At 42.5% G+C, this 24,645-nt stretch overlaps 1 protein-coding gene across 1 annotated transcript in view; it reads left to right on the top strand.

Annotated features, from left to right (window-relative positions):
* LOC130124250 (unconventional myosin-VIIb-like) overlaps window positions 1–24,645 on the top strand; it is a 32,445-nt gene extending 7,800 nt beyond the window's left edge. Inside the window, exons 16-49 of the mRNA XM_056293705.1 lie at window positions 66–200; window positions 629–787; window positions 1,309–1,401; window positions 1,822–1,916; window positions 5,772–5,856; window positions 6,053–6,154; window positions 6,343–6,457; window positions 6,511–6,731; window positions 8,298–8,561; window positions 8,828–8,989; window positions 11,176–11,244; window positions 11,341–11,465; window positions 11,875–12,001; window positions 12,424–12,543; window positions 12,910–13,083; window positions 13,602–13,832; window positions 14,266–14,433; window positions 14,619–14,736; window positions 15,106–15,232; window positions 15,518–15,669; window positions 15,796–15,977; window positions 16,268–16,386; window positions 16,662–16,816; window positions 17,282–17,435; window positions 18,753–18,908; window positions 19,703–19,808; window positions 20,665–20,778; window positions 22,301–22,388; window positions 22,475–22,581; window positions 22,760–22,945; window positions 23,141–23,257; window positions 23,374–23,457; window positions 23,600–23,719; window positions 24,369–24,645. Coding sequence (XP_056149680.1) covers window positions 66–200; window positions 629–787; window positions 1,309–1,401; window positions 1,822–1,916; window positions 5,772–5,856; window positions 6,053–6,154; window positions 6,343–6,457; window positions 6,511–6,731; window positions 8,298–8,561; window positions 8,828–8,989; window positions 11,176–11,244; window positions 11,341–11,465; window positions 11,875–12,001; window positions 12,424–12,543; window positions 12,910–13,083; window positions 13,602–13,832; window positions 14,266–14,433; window positions 14,619–14,736; window positions 15,106–15,232; window positions 15,518–15,669; window positions 15,796–15,977; window positions 16,268–16,386; window positions 16,662–16,816; window positions 17,282–17,435; window positions 18,753–18,908; window positions 19,703–19,808; window positions 20,665–20,778; window positions 22,301–22,388; window positions 22,475–22,581; window positions 22,760–22,945; window positions 23,141–23,257; window positions 23,374–23,457; window positions 23,600–23,719; window positions 24,369–24,461 — 4,623 coding nt within the window. The 3' untranslated portion in view covers window positions 24,462–24,645. The remainder of the gene's footprint in view (window positions 1–65; window positions 201–628; window positions 788–1,308; window positions 1,402–1,821; window positions 1,917–5,771; window positions 5,857–6,052; window positions 6,155–6,342; window positions 6,458–6,510; window positions 6,732–8,297; window positions 8,562–8,827; window positions 8,990–11,175; window positions 11,245–11,340; window positions 11,466–11,874; window positions 12,002–12,423; window positions 12,544–12,909; window positions 13,084–13,601; window positions 13,833–14,265; window positions 14,434–14,618; window positions 14,737–15,105; window positions 15,233–15,517; window positions 15,670–15,795; window positions 15,978–16,267; window positions 16,387–16,661; window positions 16,817–17,281; window positions 17,436–18,752; window positions 18,909–19,702; window positions 19,809–20,664; window positions 20,779–22,300; window positions 22,389–22,474; window positions 22,582–22,759; window positions 22,946–23,140; window positions 23,258–23,373; window positions 23,458–23,599; window positions 23,720–24,368) is intronic.

Below are 24,645 nucleotides of genomic sequence, written 5' to 3'. Positions count from 1 at the left end.
GTATACCTGACTTAAGGTCACTGGTACTTCGCTCTACTTTTGTTCTCTTCTCCGCACAGATCAAGAAGGATGGCCGTAAACAGGTGCCGACACTGAGCAGTCAGTTCCGCCAGTCTCTGGACTCTCTGATGAAGACGCTGTCTGTCTGCCAGCCTTTCTTCATCCGCTGCTTCAAACCCAATAATGACAAGAAGTCCAAGGTGAATGGTAGGGGGGTATGGAGTGGCAGAGGTGGGCTTTCATCCCCCTATACTGGAGACCGGACATCTGATGGCCTCACAAACACAGTGGTTTGACTCGATGAATCAGAGTTCAAAGTCCAAGTTTATCCAGGATTTCTTTAACAAAATGGCATCTTTTGTTTTGTTTTTATTCTTTGTAAATATTGTAAAAGTCATTGTCGGGAAAATACTAGGCATAGTTCTGACATACATGCAAACTGAAAAATTGCTCACTAATAAACACCATAATTGAAGAGGTCATTTCAACTTTAACACTGATATGGAGAGGGATAATGAAATTGCACGTATCTGCATAGACGGAGAATTCATTGTTTATAATAAGCAATCCTTAATCCCATTCACGCCAGTGAACAGAGTGAGTTAACCTGTGACCTGATCTCCTTCAGTGCTTTGACAGGGAGCTGTGTATGCGTCAGCTGAGATACTCTGGCATGGTGGATACCATCCGCATCCGTAAACTGGGATATCCGATCCGCCACAAATTCAAGGATTTCCTGCAGCGCTACAGAGTGCTCCTGAGGACGGCTGCCTGCGACCCCAAAACTGTTAGTCCTGTTACGTGATGAAACTAGTTAATGAAAGTTAATGAAGCAGTTGATGTGTGGTGTGTTATTAGTAGTTGGTGTATTATTAAGTAAGTGCTAAGTTTCTATTTATTACTCCTATAGCATAATGCATTACACATTATTACATTCACATATGATCGATAGATCGATAGATAGATAGATAGATAGATAGATAGATAGATAGATAGATAGATAGATAGATAGATAGATAGATAGATAGATAGATAGATAGATAGATAGATAGATAGATAGATAGATAGATAGATAGATAGATAGATAGATAGATAGATAGATAGATAGATAGATAGATAGATAGATAGATAGATAGATAGATAGATAGATAGATAGATAGATAGATAGATAGGTAGATGGATAGAACGATAGATAGGTAGATAGATAGATAGATAAATCTTTCTTTTCCTCATTCATCTGAAGGACATGTGAAGGACTCGTGAAGTCTGTGTTCAATACTTGACATAAATGCTTTGTTGCCTCACCAGGAGAGAGTTGCAGCCTGTTGTGAAGCCATCTGCAAGGCTGTGATTACTGGAGAGGACAGCTGGATACTAGGCAAGACCAAGATCTTCCTAAAGGTGCAGAGAAACTACCATACAACAAAAGTAACCCATTTTGAACCATGGCCTAATATTCAACTGCTACGGTTTCAGCTGACTGAGTTAATATTCTTTGTCAACTTGCATGTCAGCATTGTAACTCCATAGTCTCCATCTAATAGTCATTTAATCATGTTTATGATAAGATTAGGTATAGCGCTTTTTTTTCTTTGACATTAGGTGTATTTTTACAAATACTTAATGTGTTTGTATTGTTTAATAGACATCAAATCTACATCAGCCTTCATAATTTTGTGGATTTGCAGGGTGACAATTATGTCAATCAGTAGCTTTAGTGTTGCGCCACAATGCATTTGGTGGTTAAGATGACTGCTAGTTGAATAAGAGTGTCTTTACTGAGTCAAAATGGATTCAGAAGAGCATTTCGCCTCATTTCAGGATGCCCATGATGCTTTCCTGGAACGTGAGCGTGAACAGGAACTCAACAAGAAGGCCCTTATCATTCAAAGGGTAATGATAGTACTCCATGACAGGTGCAGTATCTACCAACGGAGATAAAGACTATATGACAGAATTGTGTGTGATCAGAGTTTACAGTAAAGTTTACTTCAATGCCGCTACTGAACTGAAACAGAGTTCAAATGTGGGGTGATGCAATAGTATCAAGCGCAAAGTGAAGACGGAAATGCTAACCAGAAGGAGAGAGAACACAGCTCAAACAATAACCGGGTATTGGTAAAATACATTAATAGTAATACAATGAAGATATGCAACATGCACATATGTACATGTTTGTACCAATAGGTAGGTTTATTAACCGTTGATAATGTGAGATTTTACTACTAGCAGAGGCACTGTAAACCCACAAAGAGAAAATTAAAATGACAATGGTAAGCTATCAAATGATGTAGATCAGTGACAGCTGGTGGTGATAGTGGGTGGGTGGGCTAACAAATATAGTATACCCATCTATAGTTCACACTGCAGCAACGGCAGCATAACATCTGAGATACCATGTTAGAGCAATGGCACTATATACTTTGTTATAGCAAGTGCTCTACAACAACACTATAGAGAAGTATAAGAATGGCCTGATGCCAAAAGACTCTCACACGCACACACACACACACACACACACACACACACACACACACACACACACACACACACACACACACACACACACACAGCCACACCATTTGACTATTTATCTCTGCACACATTAGCACATGCCATTTTTAACAAGAACAACATATGCAGGAATGATGGAATGATATGCCACATGATAGAACAGAATGCAGAATCATGAAGCCTACAATGTCAGAAAAGGGCTCACCTAAGGATGCCCAACAAAACGTGTCCCAACTGAAACGAATGCCAAATGAATACTGCTACTGTTTTTTATCAACTTTATTGCAACACATTGTGTCAAACATGTCCCGAATAAAGCAATTTGGTAAGCACTGCAAAAATAGCGGTCACTATCGAAGAGAGACAAGCATATGTAGACAGGAAAGCTAAATGTGTCTGATGGTGTTTTAAAAGGTCTGTAGGCTTGGGGCTACCTTATTTGAAGAGAAGCCCACATCGACAACCCTTCTGGGATGCAAACAGGTTAATCACCATGTAATTGAAGTCCGGTGATTTTTGGATGAAGTCCAGCTCAATAAACAGCAGAGCCAGGGCGTTCAGCCTATCCTGTCCTGTAGTACTTCGGAGGAATGATTTGATCCTCTTAAGTGTACTGAAACACCTCTCTGACTCTGCAGATGTCATGGGGGTTGTGATGGCTATTTGTGTTAATTTCAATGTTTCAGAAAAAGTGCTCTGAAGATTGTTCTCAGATTTTTCCCTGAGCACAGTCACGTACTGGTTTACATGTGCCACATCGGTTGTCTCATCAGCTTGCGCAGCCACAAATGGTGCCTGCGATATTTCATCAGCCAATTTTTGTCCATAAACAGCAAACATACAATCAAGCAACTCGTTTTGGCTTGTCTTAGACATGTACTTGGCAACTTGTGTATTTGACAGATGATCGGCTAACTGGCTATTCAAAAAAGAGAACTGATCAACGAGGTCCAGAAACACGACCCGCTTGAGTGAAGTCAGAGATTCGTAGGACCCCAGCAGAACTACACTATGTGGACAAAAGTATTGGGACACTTGGCCATTACACCTGCAGGAGCTTTTGTGACATCCCATTCTAAATCCGTAGGCATTAATATGGAGTTGGTCCCCCCCTCTACAGCTATAACAGCTTCCACTCTTTTGGGAAGGCTTTCCACAAGATTTTGGAGTGTGTCTGTGGGAATATTTGCCCATTCATCCAGAAGAGCATTTGTGAGGTCAGGCACTGATGTTGGACGAGAATACCTGACTCGCAGTCTCCATTCTAGTTCATCCCAAAGGTGTTCAATGGGGTTGAGGTCAGGGCTCTGTGCGGGCCAGTCATGTTCTTCTACGCCAAACTCATCCAACTATGTCTTAATGGACCTTGCTACTGGGGCACAGTCATGCTGGAACAGAAAAGGGCCCTTCCCAAACTGTTCCTACAAAATTGGAAACATAGACTTGTCCGAAATGTCTTGGTATGCTGAAGCATTAAGATTTCCCTTCACTGGAACTAAGGGGCCTAGCCCACCCCCTGAAAAACAACCCCATACCATTACCCCTCCTCCACCAAACTTTACAGCTGGCACAATGCAGTCAGGCAGGTAATGTTCTCCTGGCATCCGCCAAACCCAGACTCGTCCATCAGACTGCCAGACAGAGAAGTGTGATTTGTCACTCCACAAAACATGTTTCCACTACTCCAGAGTCCAGTGGCAGCATGCTTTACACCACTCCATCCAACGCTTGGCATTGTGCTTGGTGATGTAAGGCTTGCATGCAGCTGCTCGGCCATGGAAACCCATTCCATGAAGCTCCCGGCGCACAGTTTTTGTGCTGATGTTAATGCCAGAGGAAGTTTGGATCTCTGCAGTTATTGAGTTAACAGAGCGTTGGCGACTTTTACGCAATATGCGCCTCAGCGCTCGTTGACCCCACTGTGTGACTTTACATGGTCAGCCACTTCATGGCTGAGTTGCTGTTGTTCCTAAACACTTCCACTTTTCAATAATACCACTTACAGTTGACCGTGGAATATCTAGCAGGGAAGAAATTTCACAAACTGACTTATTGCAAAGGTGGCATCCTATGACAGTACCACGCTTGAATTCACTGAGCTCTTCAGAACAACCCATTCTCTCACAAATGTTTGTAAATGCAGACTGCATGGCTGGTTAGCAACTTGATTTTATACACCTGTGATAATGGGTCTGAATGAAACATTGAATTCAATGATTAAGAGGTGTGTCCCAATACTTTTGTTCTTAAAGTGTAGCTCATGTGCCCCACAAAATTTGATAATGAATGCCTGTTTTTCTTTACCAGCTCGTTGTGTCTCTGTATAGAAATGCAGTGGCCCTCATCAAGTTGACAGGCGATGTTAACTTTACGCAGCATTGATACTAGCTTTACACTGACAGTGTGACTTGTGTTGCATTCATGTTTCAAATCCACAATTCCTTGTTAAGTCCAAGCCGTGTCACCCCCCAAAAGCAAGCATGGGAAACAGAAAAGTGAATTCTTAGCTACACTTGCCGTTAGCCAGTCCTCTCATTGAAACCAAGTAACACAAAACTTACGATTTTGTCGTTTGTCCTTTTATGTTATTTGAACATCGTTGGGACAATGTGTCCCCAGTCTCTTCACTTCCAATTTTTCCGCCAAAGACAGCGAAGAAAATGGATCCATTATCCAAACTGCTTATCCTGCTCTCAGGGTCGCAGGGACGCTGGAGCCTATCCCAGCTGTCATTGGGCGGCAGGCAGGGAGACACCCTGGACAGGCCTCCAGGATGGGAAAGTAAATAACCCACCTCGTTCATGCTAACGCCCACGGCCGCCATTGCCACAGTCACTCAATTTTCTCCCCTCCCACTCTCACACAAGTAGTACTTCACTGTGTGTACTGTCTGCGCTGTCACTGGTCAAGTCAGTGGCCTGTGGGCTGATTGAATGTAGCCCAAATGATTGGCAAATCTAGGGGGCGTGCCAAGACACCTGTCGCTCATGTAACACGAAGATGAATGGAAGCTGATGCAATTGTGTTTGGGCTGTAAAACATTTAGCCCATTTAGCTGTATTTTGTGTTTTGCTTATGACAATTTTGTGCTGTTGCTACTCTAAGGTTCCATCAAATTTTAAAATAATCTGTTTTAAGGGTTTTAACAATAGTTTTCTCATCTTTATTGCAAAAGATAGGGAGGGCTTAGCCCTGTTAGCCCATTTATACCAGCCGTCCCTGATTTAGATCATGTTTGCTTTTTGTTCCTCATGCAGAAAATGCTTTTTGAATAAGAGGAAGGCAGCTTTGGTGCTGCAGAGACGCTGGAGAAGTTACAGAGAGATGATAAAACTCAGAAAGGTGGGGTGGTTTCACAACTTAAATATGATACTGGCTCAAACAACTTGGAGCTCTCCTTGTTTTTTCGATCTGATTTTTAAAATATAATCAGCACTAAAATAGACCAAGAGACACCCTGTATCCAACATCATGGACTTATTTTGATTTTACCCATGCTGACCCTTGACCCCCTCATTCACTCCCTCGTTCCTCTTAGCTCCTGCTTGGTTTTCAGCGCTTGGGCTCGAGGATACGTAGTCGGCAGCTTCAGGTTCAATATAAAAAAAAGAGAGATGCTGCCCTTGTCATCCAGAGTCAGGTATGAAGATATTGTTGTACATTTTACCCTTACTTAATTCAAATCTACACATTTATGGTAGCTAATTTAATAAGGTTTTTCGCCTTCCCATTATGGTAAGACCAAAAAAAAAACTTCTTTGGTCTACATGATATACAAAAACACAAGTAACCTTGTTACAATAACTAATAAATGTTGATTAACCAAAGGTGAGAGGCTGCCTGGCCAGGAATGATCTGAAGAAGAAAAGAGAGGCAGTCATTTTGTTACAGGCTTGTACCAGAGGGGTGTTGGCCAGGAGGAGAGTTCTAAAGATGAAGACTGATGTAAGTTTCTTCTTTGGACTGCAAAATGTGGGTGTTTGTTCACACATTTACACAGCCTACTGTCTTTACTTCCACCTCATTCTCTCTCTCTCTCTCTCTCTCTCTCTCTCTCTCTCGCAAAGGAGATCCACCGCCAACTGGAAGAAGTTCTTGACCAGTCGCAGCAGGCTGCCAAGGAGCCTGAGCCAATGAGTGAGCAGGAGGTTGTCACGAGCACGTTCCAACCCACAGCCCCTGTAGTCAGACAGGGACGAGCATCGGTGGGCTTTGAGGTAAACACTTCGGCTCCCTCTGGATTATATAACCATCTTACAAATATTTAACACTTTAGTGTAACACTTTGAAAAGCAACACAATCAAACGTCATTAATTTTATATGCGAGACACCTCACGTACCAAACTTGTCACTCACTCACAAACTGACCATTTAGCTGGGCCATCTTCGTAGATTGGGGGTGAGGGGGTTGTGCGACCTCTCCAAAAGAGAGTTTAAGAGTTTGCATTTTTTGATTAATATCCTGGCAGCACGGTGGCACAGTGGTTAGCGCGGCCATCTCACAGCAAGAAGGTGCTGGGTTCGAGCCCCGGGGTAGTCCAACCCTGGTATGTCATCCCGGGTCGTCCTCTGTGTGGAGTTTGCATGTTCTCCCCGTGCCTGTGTGGGTTTCCTCCGGGGCTCCAGTTTCCTCCCACAGTCCAAAGACATGTAGGTCAGGTGAATTGGCCATACTAAATTGTCCCTAGGTGGGAGTGAGAGTGTGTGTGTGTGTGTGTGTGTGTGTGGGTCCTGTGATCCGGGCGGCCTGTCCAGGGTGTCTCCCGGCCTGCCGCCCGGAATAGGCTTCAGCATCCCCGTGACCCTGAGAGCAGGATAAGTGGTTCAGATAATGGATGGATGGATGGATTATAATCCTTGGAAAACTGGAAATTCACACATTTTTGTGCACCCCGACTACAATTCTCTTAGTCTCTCCCTCATATTCTATCACTTAGTATTGTCTGGTGTCATCAGAGGAATAGATTTCACAGAAATGCCATCGAGAGAGATGCGAATAAGATGCGCTGCTGTATTCACCTTTAACGTGCTCAAATAAATCAGTCTATTTATAAACGTTTTCTGACAGGGGTTTAAGGTGGGACTCAGGCACAGACTTATGATCAGCAAAATCTCGAGAAAAGACACAAAAAAAAGCAGGTTAAAAAAACCAGGCAAGGTAACAGTGAAAGCCGAACAGGCATGAAACTAGAAAATGCCGATTGCTAAGAGCAAGGCCACACATGGCAAGGTTACGAGACAAACTGGCGATGAGAGTGAAGTGGCATGGCTGAAGTGGTGAGCTGTGATTGGCATGATATGAAACAGGCGTGTGAGATAATGAGAGCTGCATAACAGAGACCAGTCAGAAGAGGGGGGCACAGAAGGGCCTGAATGGGACAGTTTTCAAGTGTTTCTGATGTGTCAACTTGCTTCTCTTGGGTTGCTGGTTAGCTCAAAACATGATCCAGACGGGCAAACTTGAGCTCTGTTGAATTGGTGCAAAATCATCTATGTTAAGTACCCAGTCAGAATATTATTTAAAAACCACATGTAATGTTAGCTACTCAACTGAAAATATGTAGTCAGTCCAGTTGCTAAAGAAAATGATCCTGTAATGTTCAGTTCACAGCAGTCACACAACAGTATAGCCCCATATGTGACCTCACCACTTCATAATGGTTAAGAAGAGCTGAAGTCATAGTTGTGTTTCACAGCTACGACACTGTATGTCCTTGTTATCATGTTATGAGGTGCCCATTTACTATCTGTATGCCCTCCATCCGTCATGTTACTCCACCAGGTCTTGGAGGAGGAGTGTGATGTACCAGAGATGGTGGAGGAAACACCCGCTGAGACCTCAGCGTCAGAGTGGGAGCCAGAGACTCCAGTTGCGGACACCCCACCTCCATCACATTGGGAGGAATATGATGAGGAGGACGAGAACAATGAGTTCTCGTTCGTTAAGTTCAGCTCCCTTCACTTCCAGGGCAGCGCTACACACACACACATCACCCAGAGGCTCAGACAGCCCCTCCTCCGCCACGAGGACGAGGGGGACACACTGGTGAGTGGATGAAGAGCAGACACATACACCTGTAAATTAAAAACTGTAAACTCTTAATGACACTTTGTCAGAAGTCATTTTTCCTCCTGAGGCTTTATTCTTTTTCTTTTTTAAATGTTTTCTTTCTTTTATCTACTCCCTCTCTGCAGTGATTTCTTCAATTGTAAATTTCATCTCTGTAATTCATAACAAAATTATTATTTCTTCTGTTTCTCTTTCCTATGTATGTGCTGCTCCTCCATCCCTGATTTCCCTCTGTCTTCCAGGCATGTCTTACCGTGTGGTGGATCATCCTGCGCTTTATGAGGGATTTACCAGAACCTAAACGGACCAAGCTGGAGCAGACCAGCCCCACATCCAGCCCTAGAATCCGGACTTTGGTTCAGAGGCAAGGCAGGAGGCTCAGTAACCTGGTGGGACTGGACCAGGTAACACAGGAAAACTACTGTGTCGAGAGTGTCATATTTCGCTGACTCCTCGATGGCAAAAAATAGCTCCAATCCATGCACAAGGGGTTCTGAGCCAAGTGAAAGCTGCAGACTGATGCCACTCTGACAGGGATAGAGAAAGTGCTACATAGGTTGTGGATTGGCACTGTAGTATTACACAATTGGTTGAGCAACAGCATAGAATATGATACTGTAAGCAAGACATTTACAATGGCTTTGCAGGTTTTGCAGTGTGCCATGCTGAAATAAAATCATATATAATACTGTTCCCACAGACAGTTGCTAAGTTGATGCTGGTTATATCTGTGTGTGTGTGTGTGTGTGTATATATATATATATATATATATATATATATATATATATATATATATATATATATATATACACTACCGTTCAAAAGTTTGGGATCACCCAAACAATTTTGTGTTTTCCATGAAAAGTCACACTTATTCACCACCATATGTTGTGAAATGAATAGAAAATAGAGTCAAGACATTGACAAGGTTAGAAATAATGATTTGTATTTGAAATAAGATTTTTTTTACATCAAACTTTGCTTTCGTCAAAGAATCCTCCATTTGCAGCAATTACAGCATTGCAGACCTTTGGCATTCTAGCTGTTAATTTGTTGAGGTAATCTGGAGAAATTGCACCCCACGCTTCCAGAAGCAGCTCCCACAAGTTGGATTGGTTGGATGGGCACTTCTTTGAGCAGATTGAGTTTCTGGAGCAACACATTTGTGGGGTCAATTAAACGCTCATAATGGCCAGAAAAAGAGAACTTTCATCTGAAACTCGACAGTCTATTCTTGTTCTTAGAAATGAAGGCTATTCCATGCGAGAAATTGCTAAGAAATTGAAGATTTCCTACACCGGTGTGTACTACTCCCTTCAGAGGACAGCACAAACAGGCTCTAACCAGAGTAGAAAAAGAAGTGGGAGGCCGCGTTGCACAACTGAGCAAGAAGATAAGTACATTAGAGTCTCTAGTTTGAGAAACAGACGCCTCACAGGTCCCCAACTGGCATCTTCATTAAATAGTACCTGTTAGAGCCTGTTTGTGCTGTCCTCTGAAGGGAGTAGTACACACCGGTGTCGGAAATCTTCAATTTCTTAGCAATTTCTCGCATGGAATAGCCTTCATTTCTAAGAACAAGAATAGACTGTCGAGTTTCAGATGAAAGTTCTCTTTTTCTGGCCATTTTGAGCATTTAATTGACCCCACAAATGTGATGCTCCAGAAACTCAATCTGCTCAAAGAAGTGCCCATCCAACCAATCCAACTTGTGGGAGCTGCTTCTGGAAGCGTGGGGTGCAATTTCTCCAGATTACCTCAACAAATTAACAGCTAGAATGCCAAAGGTCTGCAATGCTGTAATTGCTGCAAATGGAGGATTCTTTGACGAAAGCAAAGTTTGATGTAAAAAAAATCTTATTTCAAATACAAATCATTATTTCTAACCTTGTCAATGTCTTGACTCTATTTTCTATTCATTTCACAACATATGGTGGTGAATAAGTGTGACTTTTCATGGAAAACACGAAATTGTTTGGGTGATCCCAAACTTTTGAACGGTAGTGTATATATATATATATATGTATATATATATATATATATATATATATATATATATATATATATATATATATATATATATATATATATATATGTATATATATATGTATATATATATATATCAGGGTGACCAGATTTTCAAAATCCCAAACCGGGACCTTTAAAAGTGTACCACATGTCGTGCATGTGTACACGCATATGCACATACTCACAAGCTCGTCTGTCCCACCGGACATGATGGGGGATGGATATTGAAAACCAGGACATTTTACTATTTTGCGTCCCGGCTGTGGCGGTTCCCACGGCTGCCCCCCGAATTCGCTACAATATATATATATACGTATATGCATGCTCCCCACTGGTCTGGGATCAAGCCTGCCAGAGCTTTCTATCTTTCTGACCTGTCGCCTTCTCAGCTTCAAGAACGTCTAAATTAATACAAATGCTTTTCTTTCTTTTTTTGCATGCAACACCATGATAATATTGGATATTGCTTTCTGCCTTGTGATACATAAAGACTAATGGGTAAATGCCACCTACCCATGGGCCATTTCTTTTGTCTAAAATAAATGGTTCTTGTTTTTCACAGAAAATACTGAGGAAGAACAAGAGAAAATTCGGGGGAGGAAACAGAAGAGCCTCTACTATTCCAGAGGAGGTTAACCATCATACCGTTATGATACTCACCATCACTATATATATACCTGGATTTACACTGCACTCCTGCATCATTCCTGTTTCTTAACTCTTTCAGCCTGAGGATTTGATGGCTGAAGAGGACATTTTAATTGGAGAGGGGCCGACATTAGATCGACCTTTGTCATCCCTCGAACAACTGCATATCATTGTTGGATATGCTCTGTCAAGACAACACATACGGTAATAAACTGTTGAGATTGCAAGCGGCGATGAAAGATAGAGGTGCACACTCTATCTGTTTTTAAAGGGAATATGGTAAACATTAACCTAACAACTACCTGAGTATCTTATTTCAGTCGTGTTTAGCAAAAAGAACATTTGAAAAATACACCACTAATACAGAGAAGAAAATTCAATGTGTTCAGTGCTATAAAATTCACTGACATAGGCATGACTAAAAGTTGCACATAGGTAAAGGTAAAGAGAGAAAATACCGAAAACATTGTCCCTAAATCTGTAATGTCACCTTGGTAGTTATTTTCTTACTCATTAGAATTTGTTTTACATTATTTTTACTATACTTTAGTTGATTTTTTTTTCTCAAACCCATGAGCGCCTGAGGAGTAGTATGACTTATGTTCCCCTGCAGAGATGAGATTTACTGTCAGATCTGCAAGCAGCTGGTGAAGAATAGGAGCCAAAGCAGCTGTCTGCGAGGCTGGATCCTCCTCTCTGTCTGTCTGGGGATCTTCCCTCCTACAGATCTCCTGATGAAGGTCCGTCTCCAGTGGGTTTCATGACTGCAGTGGCTGTTAGGCTTTTTTCCTCTGGGCACACAAATACCCAGCAGGTTTTCCTCATACTCGAAACTCATCTTTCAGCTATGACCTAATGTGATGAAAATGACCCTCTGTTTAAGCTTTTGGCCTAAATGAATGAAATATTTTACCCAGCCTCCTTGATATGATAGGGACCAGGGAAAGGTTATTGGGAATATCTCCTTGCAAAGTTGTGCTTTTGAATGGAAGGTCCTGAGTCAAGCTCCGAATGAAGTCGATTCAATATTGTCAGCCTTTCTGTGACACATTTTGGATACTGACAAAGACTTAAGAAAAATTTGCAATTACAAGTTGTAATCCATATTTGTACTTGACTCTAATCTACTCTATTCTTTTCTACTCTGTTCTGTTCTCTGCAGCATTTGGAGAGCTTTCTCCACAGAGGGCCAGGTGGCTATGGAGCATATTGTACGGAGCGCCTGCATCGTACAGTGGCCAATGGGCAAAGGGAAGAACCCCCTTGTTGGATAGAGCTACAGGTAAAAACACAGGTGCTCGCCTATGGGGAAGATGTTGTCACAGTTCAAATGAGCTGCAGGCTGAAAGAATGAAATAAAATTGCCAGTATGACATAGCACGTATTATGTTTTTACATTTTGTGCCATCCATTCATTCATTCATTCCCTGATTGGTGTTGCTTTCAAGGCCTCTAGGTCTCTTCTCGGAAGATATTTGTGTTCTCAGTGGGACGACTTTGCAAAATAATGGTTAAAATAAATGAAACATAAATGGTTAAATAAAATTCACTGACATAAAAACATCACTCCTGTCAACTTCATTGCTGCTGTGACCATTTTGACTCACTGCTCATGTTTTCTTCCCGAATCTGTTCTCCTCACGGACAGGCTACCAAGTCAAAGAAGCCCATGGATGTGTCAGTCATTCTCATGGATGACCAAAGTTTCTCTCTGCCCATGGACTCAGCGAGCACCTCCGCTGAAGTCTGCCAAGTCATAGCCCAGAGGATCAATCTCAAGGATACCAGTGGATTCTCCCTCTACATCAGCCTCTATGATAAGGTGAGCATCACCTCCACAATTACAGAGGAGGGCTTTTTTTTTTTTAGTGTCTTACCACAAAGACTGTAATTCTTCTTTTGGAAGATAATGGGAAAAAAAACTCAAATATTGAAAATATGTTCTATTAAACCCTCCCAAGACTTCTTTTGTATGTCGTTGATGGACTCTTATCAACCTCCATTTGGAGGAACAAAAATAAACCTTGTGTAGTAACTTCAGTTTTCCTCATTTTATAAAATCTACACCTGAGTATATAATTTTGACATTCTATGAGAGGTAAAACATACTCTTGGTGCGGTATTGGGGCATCATACAGAATCATAGCCCAAATGTTAGAGGAAAGAGGAGTTGGGTGACGACCAGTGTGTCATTAGGGTTGTCAAGCCAGTAAACTCCCATCCCAGATGTTTGGTTTCATCAGGTCCAGTGCACTTCCAAAAGGCTTGGCTCACGACATGGTGGCCTGTATGGAAGCCAGCTCATAATCAGCTCATAATGGTGCTCCTTTTCCTCTCCAGTTGTGGTCTCTGGGCAGCAGCAGCAAGCACGTGATGGATGCCATCTCCCAGTGTGAGCAGGAGGTGAGGAGGAGGGAGGGCAAGGAGGAGCAGCATGCCCTCTGGAAGCTCTACTTCCGCAAGGAGCTGTTCACACCCTGGCATGACTGCTCAGTGGACCCGGTCAGCACGGATTTGATTTACAGACAGGTCATCAGGGCCCTCAAGTCTGGGGAGTACACCTGTGAGAAGGTGAGACAAGGATTGTCTATTTCGGTCCAGAGAGTGCTCATATTGTCTTATCATCTTTCTTGTCTTTTTCAAATAACCTGCTTTCAGTGTGTTTTCCAATCCCTTAATCCATTCCACTATGATTCTCACTCAATTACAGGGAGATGTGACATTTTGGTGATTTTATGTAAACTGATCTCAATCAAAAAAACATCGTTGCATCTGTGAATCATTCTGAGAGTCGATGTGATGCAGAACCCTTCTGACCAGCTGGTGTTATCAAATAGTTTAAGTGGTCCCACATCTGAAATGCAACCAAGCTCCAGCATAACCTCTTTGCTGCCTGTTTCATCAGCAGACATCCATATGCCTCTTGAAATAGGAAACTGAAGCAAATTAGCTGGTGTGTGACTGATTAAATTGGATCTGGTTTTCATGTTTTTGTCTCACTCAGGAAGATGAATATGTCCAGCTGGTGGCAAAGCACTACTTTGTCCAGTTTGGATTTTCGAACAGCACAGAAAATCTGCAGACAGTGGTAAAGGAGTGCATCCCCACCTCGCTCATAGAGACCAAATCCCAAACAAAATGGGTCCAACTCATCTCATTAGCCCACTTACAGGTGTGGTGACACAGTCGTAGTCTCCAAGCTTGAGGATGTAATATATTATTTTGTAAAGTGTTTTTTTTTTTTTTTTTTCATTGGTGAACCTGCATGGTCCGCTGTGCAAACTTTATGATGTAAGCAATGTTACATGTGTCGCATCATCAACTCATAATAAATGTAGTCGATTCCTTATTTTACAGAACACTCAGACCAGCAACAAGATGACGACAGAGAGTGTAAAGGCAGAAATGGTCAACTTTGCTCTTCAAAAATGGCCAATTTACTTCTCCAAGTTTTATGAAGTCACAATGACATCAGGTTAGTGATGCTGGACCATGAACTCGAGGTCTATATTTCTATTAAAAAAAAAAGTCCACAAAATGCTAGCAGCAAGGTTCGGACACTCTCAGTCAGAACATTTGGTGAAACACTGGGAACATTCTGGAGGATAATTCATTAAACACGACACAATGTTTTAACAAGCCCAGCGCTCAGTGTTCCCATTTCATTAGATCACCATTTTTCTTTTCAGGGGTTGTTAGAGTTATCAGTTTCTACAAACTCCAAGTTACATGTTGATTTAAATCATCGTCTGCTCATTCCATGATGTGTTACAACATGAATAATCTCATTATTATTATTAATTAAAACACCCATTGACTCACTGATGGTAATAATTGTCCACAGGACCTCCCTTGCCCAAGAGCAGATTCATTGTGGCCATCAACGGCAGTGGTGTCCTTTTGATGGACGGGAGCGACAAGAAGCTGATGGAGCTGCCCTACATTGAAGTGACCGGGGCCCTCATGACAAAGTATGGAGAACTTCTCAAAGATTAAACTGAATCTGTGAGATCTTCTTTATTCATGTAAAATTTTACTAAAGTAGTTTTGGTTTACCCCTCTTTACAACCTGGTAATACCAGTTTAAACCATCTCGCCAATTTTAGATTCATTTGCTACTCTCATCACGGTGCAAAATCTGTTTTTTTCTAACCCACTGATAATGAAACCTAATCAACTATGGCAGTAACCAGATATTGCTACAATCTTCTAATTCTCTTTTCCATGTATCCGCTGTCTCGCAACTCAAAACCCAGCGGTCAGATCGTGAGCCTGTCCACAGTTAAGGGGGAGTTTGTCCTCAAGTGTGTGGATGCTAGGGACATGGCTACGATGATACAGACAAATCTGGAAGGACTTAGGGAGCGCTCAGTGTATGCAGTGGCCCTGCAGGATGTCATCAAACCAGGTTGGTTCAGAGAATACAGACATGCAGGCGCACAAGCAAACACAGAAAAACTGGAATATAGTTTTTTTTTCTCTCTCTCTCTCTGTGAGTCTTCCTTTAATGGTATCTTTCTCCCCTTCTCTTCAGACGACCCCTCGTTCCTGGTCTTTAGGCGAAATGATCTGCTAAAGATGGAAAAGGACAGAGACAACTCTCCGGACTGCATTTGGAGTACAGCAACTAATGACCGGACTGGAAACAGCGGGGCCATTTACATGGACATGGTCCAGTTTCTGCCGACTCTCGACAAGCCAAATGATGACATACTGGTATAGTTCCCAATTCTTGTTCTAGTTTAGTGAAAAAAACATGTACAGAACATGAAACAATTGATATTTTTTGTTAAATTCAACGAGCACAAGATTTCACATGTCCAGACCTAAAACATCACATCAACCTGTGGGAATTCTAAGGTCAAATCCAATCAATCCTTTTCATTTGAAAGGGGCAAATTACCTCATAGATTTTGTATGCCATCCTACTTTGGATGTGTATGAGCACGAGAGATCAAGTGAGTCCCCCCTGTGGTGTAAATGCTGAATTGCTTCTGTACCATCAGCATCTGCTCCACCCACACAACGGTGCACGAAGGAAGAGCCTCACCCCACTGGGCTCAACGCAGAGAGAGGAAGCAGTGGCCCCCATCTCCCTCAAAGAGTTCTCGTTTGAAAACTTTAGGTAAAAAAAACCAAAAATGATTTTATAAGCATTTCCCTATACACCAGTCCTCAATTTGCGGTGTCTGAATACTGAATATTGGTCATGAAAAAAGTTTGACAAGCAGATTTAGTTGAGAGTGCACATTTTGCAACCCTTAAAAATCTAGTATATCTCTAAGCAAGCGTGGAAATGCAAATAAATTGAACGGAAGATAATACCGGCAGGGACATTTGATGCTTCGAAATGATATTCTCACACCATTGTTGTTGTTTTTTTCTTTTACACTTTTACAGGCAGCCAGGTAAGGAGGGGAGTCGGCATGGCCAGTCCAAATTGGCTGAGAGAGAGCGGCTGTGGGCTTTTTCCAGAGAACCTCTGAAACAGCCACTGCTCAGGAGCGTGGTGGACAACTCTGACCTCAGCCACCTCGCCGTCAGTGCCTTCATAGATATCCTTGAAACAGCTTTTAGTGTTGTTTTACGTTGGATTCTGGGTTTAGGTCTTCACTCGTGCCTAATTTGGCACCAGTTTTTCATTTTAAATGCAGGTTGTAGTACTAATGAATTTTATATACTTCATTATCGAAAGAAAAAAAAGGAATTGAGTCACACAATTTGTATAATTTACTTTTTTTTTTTATCGCTTTTAGCACTGGTGACAGTTGTCCTATATATTGGTGCATTAAATACAAGGGGACTGGAGGTGTGGGTTGTAACTGTCCTGATCACATTTAAGTCCCTAACACCAAACTCATAATATTAATTAAAACAACAGACCTGTCAGTAGATGTAATATCTATTTCCAAGCAAAGAGCATTTGTTTTGATATCGGCTGGCATGCAGGACGTCTCTCTGTTTTATGCAGACTCTAGTCTACTAGAAATGCTGTTTGAGTCCTTGACCTTGGCTGTTACCTATCCTGAAGTATATGGGAGACTATCCCATCAAACATAATTGCCACTTCATAGTGCTCACCGACCAAATCTTTGGGCCTGCACTCCAGTATGAGGCTTTACAGAATGAGATCTACTGCCAAATAATGAGACAGCTGACTACCAACAAAAACAGGTGCTGTCTGCAAGTGTGTGTGTGTGTGTGTGTGTGTGAGGGGGGGGGGGGTATACAGACGGTTGACAAATGAAAGGAAAAAAACAACATAAAGTGTCTTAGTAAGGTGTTGGTCCACCACAAGCCTCCAGAACAGCATCAGTGCTCCTTGTCATAGATTCTACAAGTGTCTGAACTCTACTGGAGGGATGAACACCATTTTTCCAAGATCAGGAATCAGGAACCCTTTATTGTCATTTCATTTCATGTACGGAAGTACATGAAATTAAATGACATATCGTTTCCCCCAGCCCAAAGCAGTGCAACACAAAGACAAAAACACATATTCAAAAACTATAAGAACTTCAAGAACACACATACTAACTAACTTACCAACTAACACATATATCAAAACTAACACATACGTATATCCAATCTAAAAAAAAAAAAGTAAAAAAAATCACATCCAATGGAACAAACGCCAGCCAGGATGACTGTTGGAATTGCCGGTCTGCATGGGCTAGTAGTTAGCTTAGCCTGCCCCACTTCCGTGTCCTGTCAGACTGCCCTCGGTGCTTCCTCCTTGGGCGCAGGTCCAGGCAGGGGCCATGGTCCTTGGGTCCACCAGACACAGCAGACCAGGCTCCCCCAGTCAATCCAACGCCAGCTCTCCCAGCCAGACACCCTCGACACAACTCCACACAACGACACCAAAAACACCACAGTCAATGCCAGGCAAGGCCACCGCCGGACCACCCCCAGTGCCACCAGCCAGCTCAGCCTGCCCCACTTCCTTCGTTAATGAAGTGATGAGTAATATCACCAAATGATATTCCTTCATTTGGTGTTTTGATGGTGATGGTGGCGAGCGCTAACGCGTCGGTCCAGAATCTCCTATAAGTGTTCAATTGAGTTGAGCTCTGATGACTGTGAAGGCCATAGCTTAAGATTTACATCATTTTCATCCTCATCAAACTATTGAGCGACCCCTCGTGCCCTGTGGATGGGGGTATTGTCATCCTGGAAGAGTTGACACACATGTAATATAATATAATTTGATATAATATAATATATATATGTGTGTGTGTGTGTGTGTGTGTGTGTGTGTGTGTGTGTGTGTGTGTGTGTGTGTGTGTGCGTGTGCGTGCATGCATGCGTGCATGTGTGTGAGTGTGTACATGTAGCTTAGGGAAAAAAAATGTGTTTATATATTACAAACAAGGAGCCAAGACAGCTCATCTATTATCATTATCTCTTTCATCCACTGCTTTCCTTCCGTTTGTACTCGTAATTATAATCCTATTTCAACCCCCCCCCCACTCCCCCCACCCGTCCCAGGCTTAGTATGCAGCACGGCTGGCAGCTGCTGTGGCTGTGCACGGGCCTGTTCGCCCCCAGTCAGACTCTACTGAGACATGCTCAGCGCTTTCTGGAGTCCAGATCCAGAGACCCAATGGCTGTCGACTGTCTGCAGAGGTTACAGGGGATGCTCAGGTAGGCTGGATTTACAATAATATCGTCACACATTTGCATGCTGACAGTCTGTTAGAATTGTGAAAAGTATTCAGAAAATAGATCCTGTGGAAGAATATGCAACTGCTTGTCAGATTCACCACAAACACGTTTGAAGGAATTCACTGGAGATATTAAAGATGCAAATGTCACTATTATCCAATCAGGTATACTTATAACGTCCTTTAACTTAAAAGAATAGATGATGATGTGGATATTGCTATTCATAATAAAATGTGTCAGTTGGAAGTAATGATCTGTTTCCTCGCATTTTCTAGATAATTTTATCTTTGCTAGAGTTTTGTGCAGGGATGAGTAATCAGTCTTAAAACGTGGGACAGATTTAGCCTCTCAGGAGAAATTAATTCAAGATAGGACCAGCTTTCACGTTTAATCTCTGTTTCTGTTTTTAGCTCCATAGGATTTTAAGGGAGAGCACAGAGAATTAGAGTCGAAACGCACAATATTTAAATATCATGGTTTGGTTTGTTAATCTTGTTCTAATCACCATGATACTGTATTTCATCATCGGATTTGCAAATAACAGATGTAAATGAAAATGACTAAATTTTAGTAATACGTTAACAAAGTCATGGTCTTAAACATTGCACTGTTGTAAAGGTTAAAAACAATAGGCAGGAGTTATGATACTGCTAAATTAAAATTTGCACCAGTCTCATAAGTGATTAGTGGGACATTATATTTTTTTAAAGGAGACTACTCATGGAAATGTGGTATATAGCGTGTAAATAAGGTTTCCCGTTTGGTGTGATCAGGGTGGAAGCCAGGAAGCTGCCTCCCCACCAGGTGGAAGTGGAAGCAATCCAAAAGAACAGCGCCCAGATCTTCCATAAAGTCCACTTCCCGAACGACACGAATGACGTAAGGCAAAATATTGTTTACACATAACCGTGTCAGACAGGGCCGCAAACTGGCCCAGCAACGTTAAAACGGCTTTGCTCACTGTTGGTTGTGGTTCTGATGATGTTTACGCCACCTCGAATGGTATTGCTTCCTTACCCTTCACGGCCCCGACGTGATAACCACAAATTCTTTACGCCACCTCAAGGCCGAATTATATCTCAGTGAAACACACCTACCCTCTGAAAGTACAATCACTGTTTTAGATTGTCATGGTTATACTCGAGCTTTTCAGTACTGATCTACTGAATGTAAAAGATGCAGAGAGACAGGAGGAGAACTATGGCGCTGTTCATGCAGCTGTATAATATCTTCATAAACAGTGAATAAAGACAAATACAAGACCAGAGATTACAAATGTTTGAACAGTATCAGTGGGCATAAGTCTGATTCACTCTAAATATGATGGATGGTAATTTAGATCATAAATGACTGTGGTTTATGGCCTTAACCGAAGATTCTTTCATACGTGATTAAACCTTGTTGCGTATACATCATACCACTGCTGTTTAAATAGATCTGTATGTATAGCTACCAACTTATTCAATAAATTAATCTTTTCACCAGTTTACATACATTTTAAAAATCTTTTTACAATGTATATTGGGTCAATCCCATCCCTCATACATCATGAAGTACAGTACACACACTAAAATTATTACTCTAAATCAAGGCTGCAAATTCTACAATTTGTGGATCCATATTTACATGTTAACTCCTTAATAAACTTTCCCTCATCAGTTCATATTTGTAGCATGTAACTTTTATCGAAATTCACCTCATTTTGGTGGTGTGTTGACTTCCCCTTTGGCTGCAGGTCTTTGAGGTGACCTCCACCACCAGAATCCGAGACCTGTGTCAGAGCATCGCCTCTAAGCTCAAGCTGAGCTCAGCCGATGGATATGCCCTCTTCATGAAAACACCAAACAAGGTGGGGTTGGTACCTCTGCAAAAATGCTTTCCTCGAAATGATCATCTTTCGATTCAGTTTACTGCTTGATGCTTTTGTTGAAGTACTCCGAGCTAGTTATTCTCTGTGATCCCACGGAAAAGGTGCCTGTGGCAATGGCCACAACCATTCATTCAGCATTAAGGCACCCATCTGCTTTCAAATTAGTAGTGCTGCTGTAATCCAACATACTTTCTGGATGAGCATTTTCTACCAGCCAAATGAACGAGTCCACAAAGGCGATCATCATTGCATTGTTGCATTGTCTATAACAGGTAAAAGCTGTGATTTGTGATGCTGCGATCACCAGTGACACTGACAGAATAAATCATTTTTATGAATGCTGACTGGTCTGTAGATGTGAGACACACAGATTATCTTCTATTCTTTTGTGCCATCATGCTTGGAGCTATTGTAAAACACACCATTTCCATGTCTCAGTCAATGAGCTGTGGCTCTTCTCCAGTGGGTCCAAAATGCATCAGCTCATCTCCTTACTCAGACCACCAAATGCAGGAAACATTACTCCAGTACTTGCCTCTCTTCACTGGCTGCCAGAGCAGAAGTCTGGGCTAAAACTAAAGGGGGGTAGTGGGCATCTGTTCTCTTTACCCCTAAACTATGGAACGGTCTTTATCTTAACATGTAAGATTATCTGACTTGATAACCACTTTTTAAAAAAAACTTCTCAGGCATCCGGCATTCCTTTGCCTACCAACACAGAGATTGCCGGTTCGAATCCCCATGTTACCTCCGGCTTGGTCGGGCGTCCATACAGACACAATTGGCTGTGTCTGCGGGTGGGAAGCCAGATGTATACGTCCTGGTCGCTGCAGTAGCGCCTTCTCTGGTCGGTCGGGGTGCCTGCTCAGCGGGGAGGGGGAAGTGGGGGGAATAGGGCGATCCTACCACACAGTATGCCCCCCTGGTGAAACTCCTCACTGTCAGGTGAAAAGAAGTGCCTGGCCACTCTACATGTATTGGAGGAAGCATGCGGTAGTCTGCAGCCCTCCCTGGATAGGCAGAGGGGGTGGAGCAGCGACCGGGACGGCTCGGAAGAGTGGGGTAATCGGCCGGATACAATTGGGGAGAAAAAAAAGGGGGGGGGATCCACAAAAAAAACATATAAAGTATTGTTTTTATCCCCTGCTTCTCATTGTTCCTGATTTTATTTTATTTTGTTTTCATTGATTCGATGGACTCTTTTGAATATTGTCTGTGACTCATTTTGTCTCGCTGCTGTTTATTGCTCTTGATGCTTGGATGTTTTCTAGTGTGTTATTCTGTCTTCATCCTTTCTCTTTCATGTTATGTGTCTTTATGTGTTTAATTTTTACCAGCCAATTGTGAAGTACCGTGTAAATCTGGCTCAGAAAGGTGTTATGCAAATGAAGCTTTACTTACTTACACACTGGTCTGTCCAAAGGCCTTGAGAAAGACATCAGTAGTAGTAGTTTGTTTCATCATAGCCCACAATCATTTTGTTCTTTTGTTTCTGTCTCAGGTCACGAGTTTAGAGGACCAGGAATACTTTTTTGACAGTTTGAGACAGACCGCGGACCTCCCAAAGAAATCAAAGAAAATCAAAGAAGGTGAATGCACTCTAATGACGACTCCATTTTTTAAAAACCTTTATCAGTATTGGTACTTAATTTGTATGAATGTGTTTGTTTCTCAGGCACCCCTTCCACCATGCCCTACCTGGTAATCTTCATGAGAAAGCTGTGGTTCAATGTGATCCCCGGGAGAGACCTGACCGCTGATCTCACCTTTCATTTTCCACAGGTATCGACTTCACAGCCTCAACTCGACATTTGTTCCTTTCCCTTCTGTTCATTTTCACTGCGCGGTTATGTTGATTTAACACACAATGGTGAGAAATGACTTCAATCAAAACACAGATAAAGAAATCAGCAAGCCACGGTATAGTTTAACCCTCACCTTCTCTTTTTTTTTTTGACAGGAGTTGCCAAAATACCTGCGGGGGTACCACAGTTGTGGCAGGGAGGAGATGATAAGCCTGGCTGGGCTCCTCTTCAGAATCCAGACCAGTTCAGACAGATCCCAGTTTGTCATGATCCCCAAGATGCTGAAAGACCTTGTTCCAGCTGACCAGATGAATGTCATGTCTCCTGATGAGTGGAAGAAGGTACAAGAAGGAGTATGAAGCATTAGAAAAGGGGGGGTGATGGGGGACACAGAGAGGCAGAGATGTGTCCTATGCTGGGTATGTTAGGGGAAGGGGAAAAAGAAAAACCAGTCTTTTGTATGACTGTAGGGATCGTGAACTCTTAGATTATGTCTATTGGTATAATGTTTGATGTGCCCTCTTTCCTGTTTGCAGCACATCATCTCCTCCTACAACAAGCAGACTGGAGTCACTGTGGAGGAGGCAAAAGTCGCCTTCCTCCAAAAGATCTCCAGCTGGCCCACTTTCGGCTGTGTTTTCTTTGAGGCCAAGGTAAGCCTACACAATGGAGTGAGAGCAGTGTCGAGGAAAAACATTTTCACACGAGCTTGTTTTGGGAACGAAATAAGCAATTGGATTATCTATTATGTTTGTGTTTTACCTCACAGCAAACATCTGAACCCAGGTATCCAAATACAATTAGGATTGCCATCAGCAAGCAAGGTGTCACCCTTATAGACCCAAAGACAAAGGTATACACAGCAAATCACCCCTTTCATTTCATATGTAGTGTGGTTTCAAACTGTTTTTGCCTGGCTGGGAAAAAAAGTTCTATTCTATTCTAAGAAAACATATTCAAAGCCTAACACCCCAATTCCCATGTAAACGTTTTAGGAGTTGCTGATCAAGCACCCTTTCAGCCGCATCACCAATTGGCACAGCAGTAAAACTTATTTCCAGATGACCATTGGCAGCCTGGTGAGGGACTACACGTTGTTCTTTGAAACCTCGCTGGTGAGTGGCTGATTCTTCATGTTGTCATACAGGAAAAATAAACAACTTTTCATAATGTGCCTGTTAGAACAAACCACCACAACTATTATTGCATCTAAACACAGAGAAATTAAATGCGTGGGCTTCCGGGTGGCATAGCGGTCTATTCCGTTGCGTACCAATATGGGGTTTGTCGGTTCGAATCCCCATGTTACCACCGGCTTCGTCGGGCGTCCCTACAGACACAATTGGCCGTGTCTGCGGGTGGGAAGCCGGATGTGGGTATGTATCCTGGTTGCCGCACTAGCGCCTCCTCTGGTCAGTTGGGGCACCTGCTTGGGGGGAACAGCGTGATCCTCCCACGCACTACCTCCCCCTGGTGAAGCTCCTCACTGTCAGGTGAAACGAAGAGGCTGGCGACTCCACATGTATCGGAGGAGGCGTGTGGTAGTCTGCAGCCCTCCCTGGATCAGCAGAGGGGGTGGAACAGCGACTGGGACGGCTCGGAAGAGTGGGGTAATTGACCAGATACAATTGGGGAGAAAAAAAAGGGGGGGGAACTCAAATGCATGTACTCTGTTAAATGAACTCCGCTTAAAGGAGACACTGGGAATAAGTTGTCTTGACCGTTCCAAGTTTTAGGCAAAAACTAAAGCCATCTCTCTTTAAGGGCCACAAAATGGATGACCTTCTGAGATCATACGTTAGCATGTATGAGAGGGAGAGGCTGACAGTGCTACCAAGGAAGCAGCTGTTCTCCTGAGTACTCAGCGGGATCAAGACGGTTTACTGCAAGAAAGACCTTAATACTACTTTATGACAGAAACTACCAACATTAAATTAAAGGCTTTTGCTGTGATGCTTTGGATTGTAATATGTAACCTAGACTACTCTGAGATGTATTTTGTACATGATTTGTTGACCACTACTTCAAATTCCATGATATT

The sequence above is a fragment of the Lampris incognitus genome, chromosome 14, assembly GCF_029633865.1.
Source record: "Lampris incognitus isolate fLamInc1 chromosome 14, fLamInc1.hap2, whole genome shotgun sequence".
Lineage (NCBI taxonomy): Eukaryota > Metazoa > Chordata > Actinopteri > Lampriformes > Lampridae > Lampris > Lampris incognitus.
Note: the sequence above shows the minus strand (reverse complement) of the source record. Positions and strands in the feature narration are given on the sequence as shown.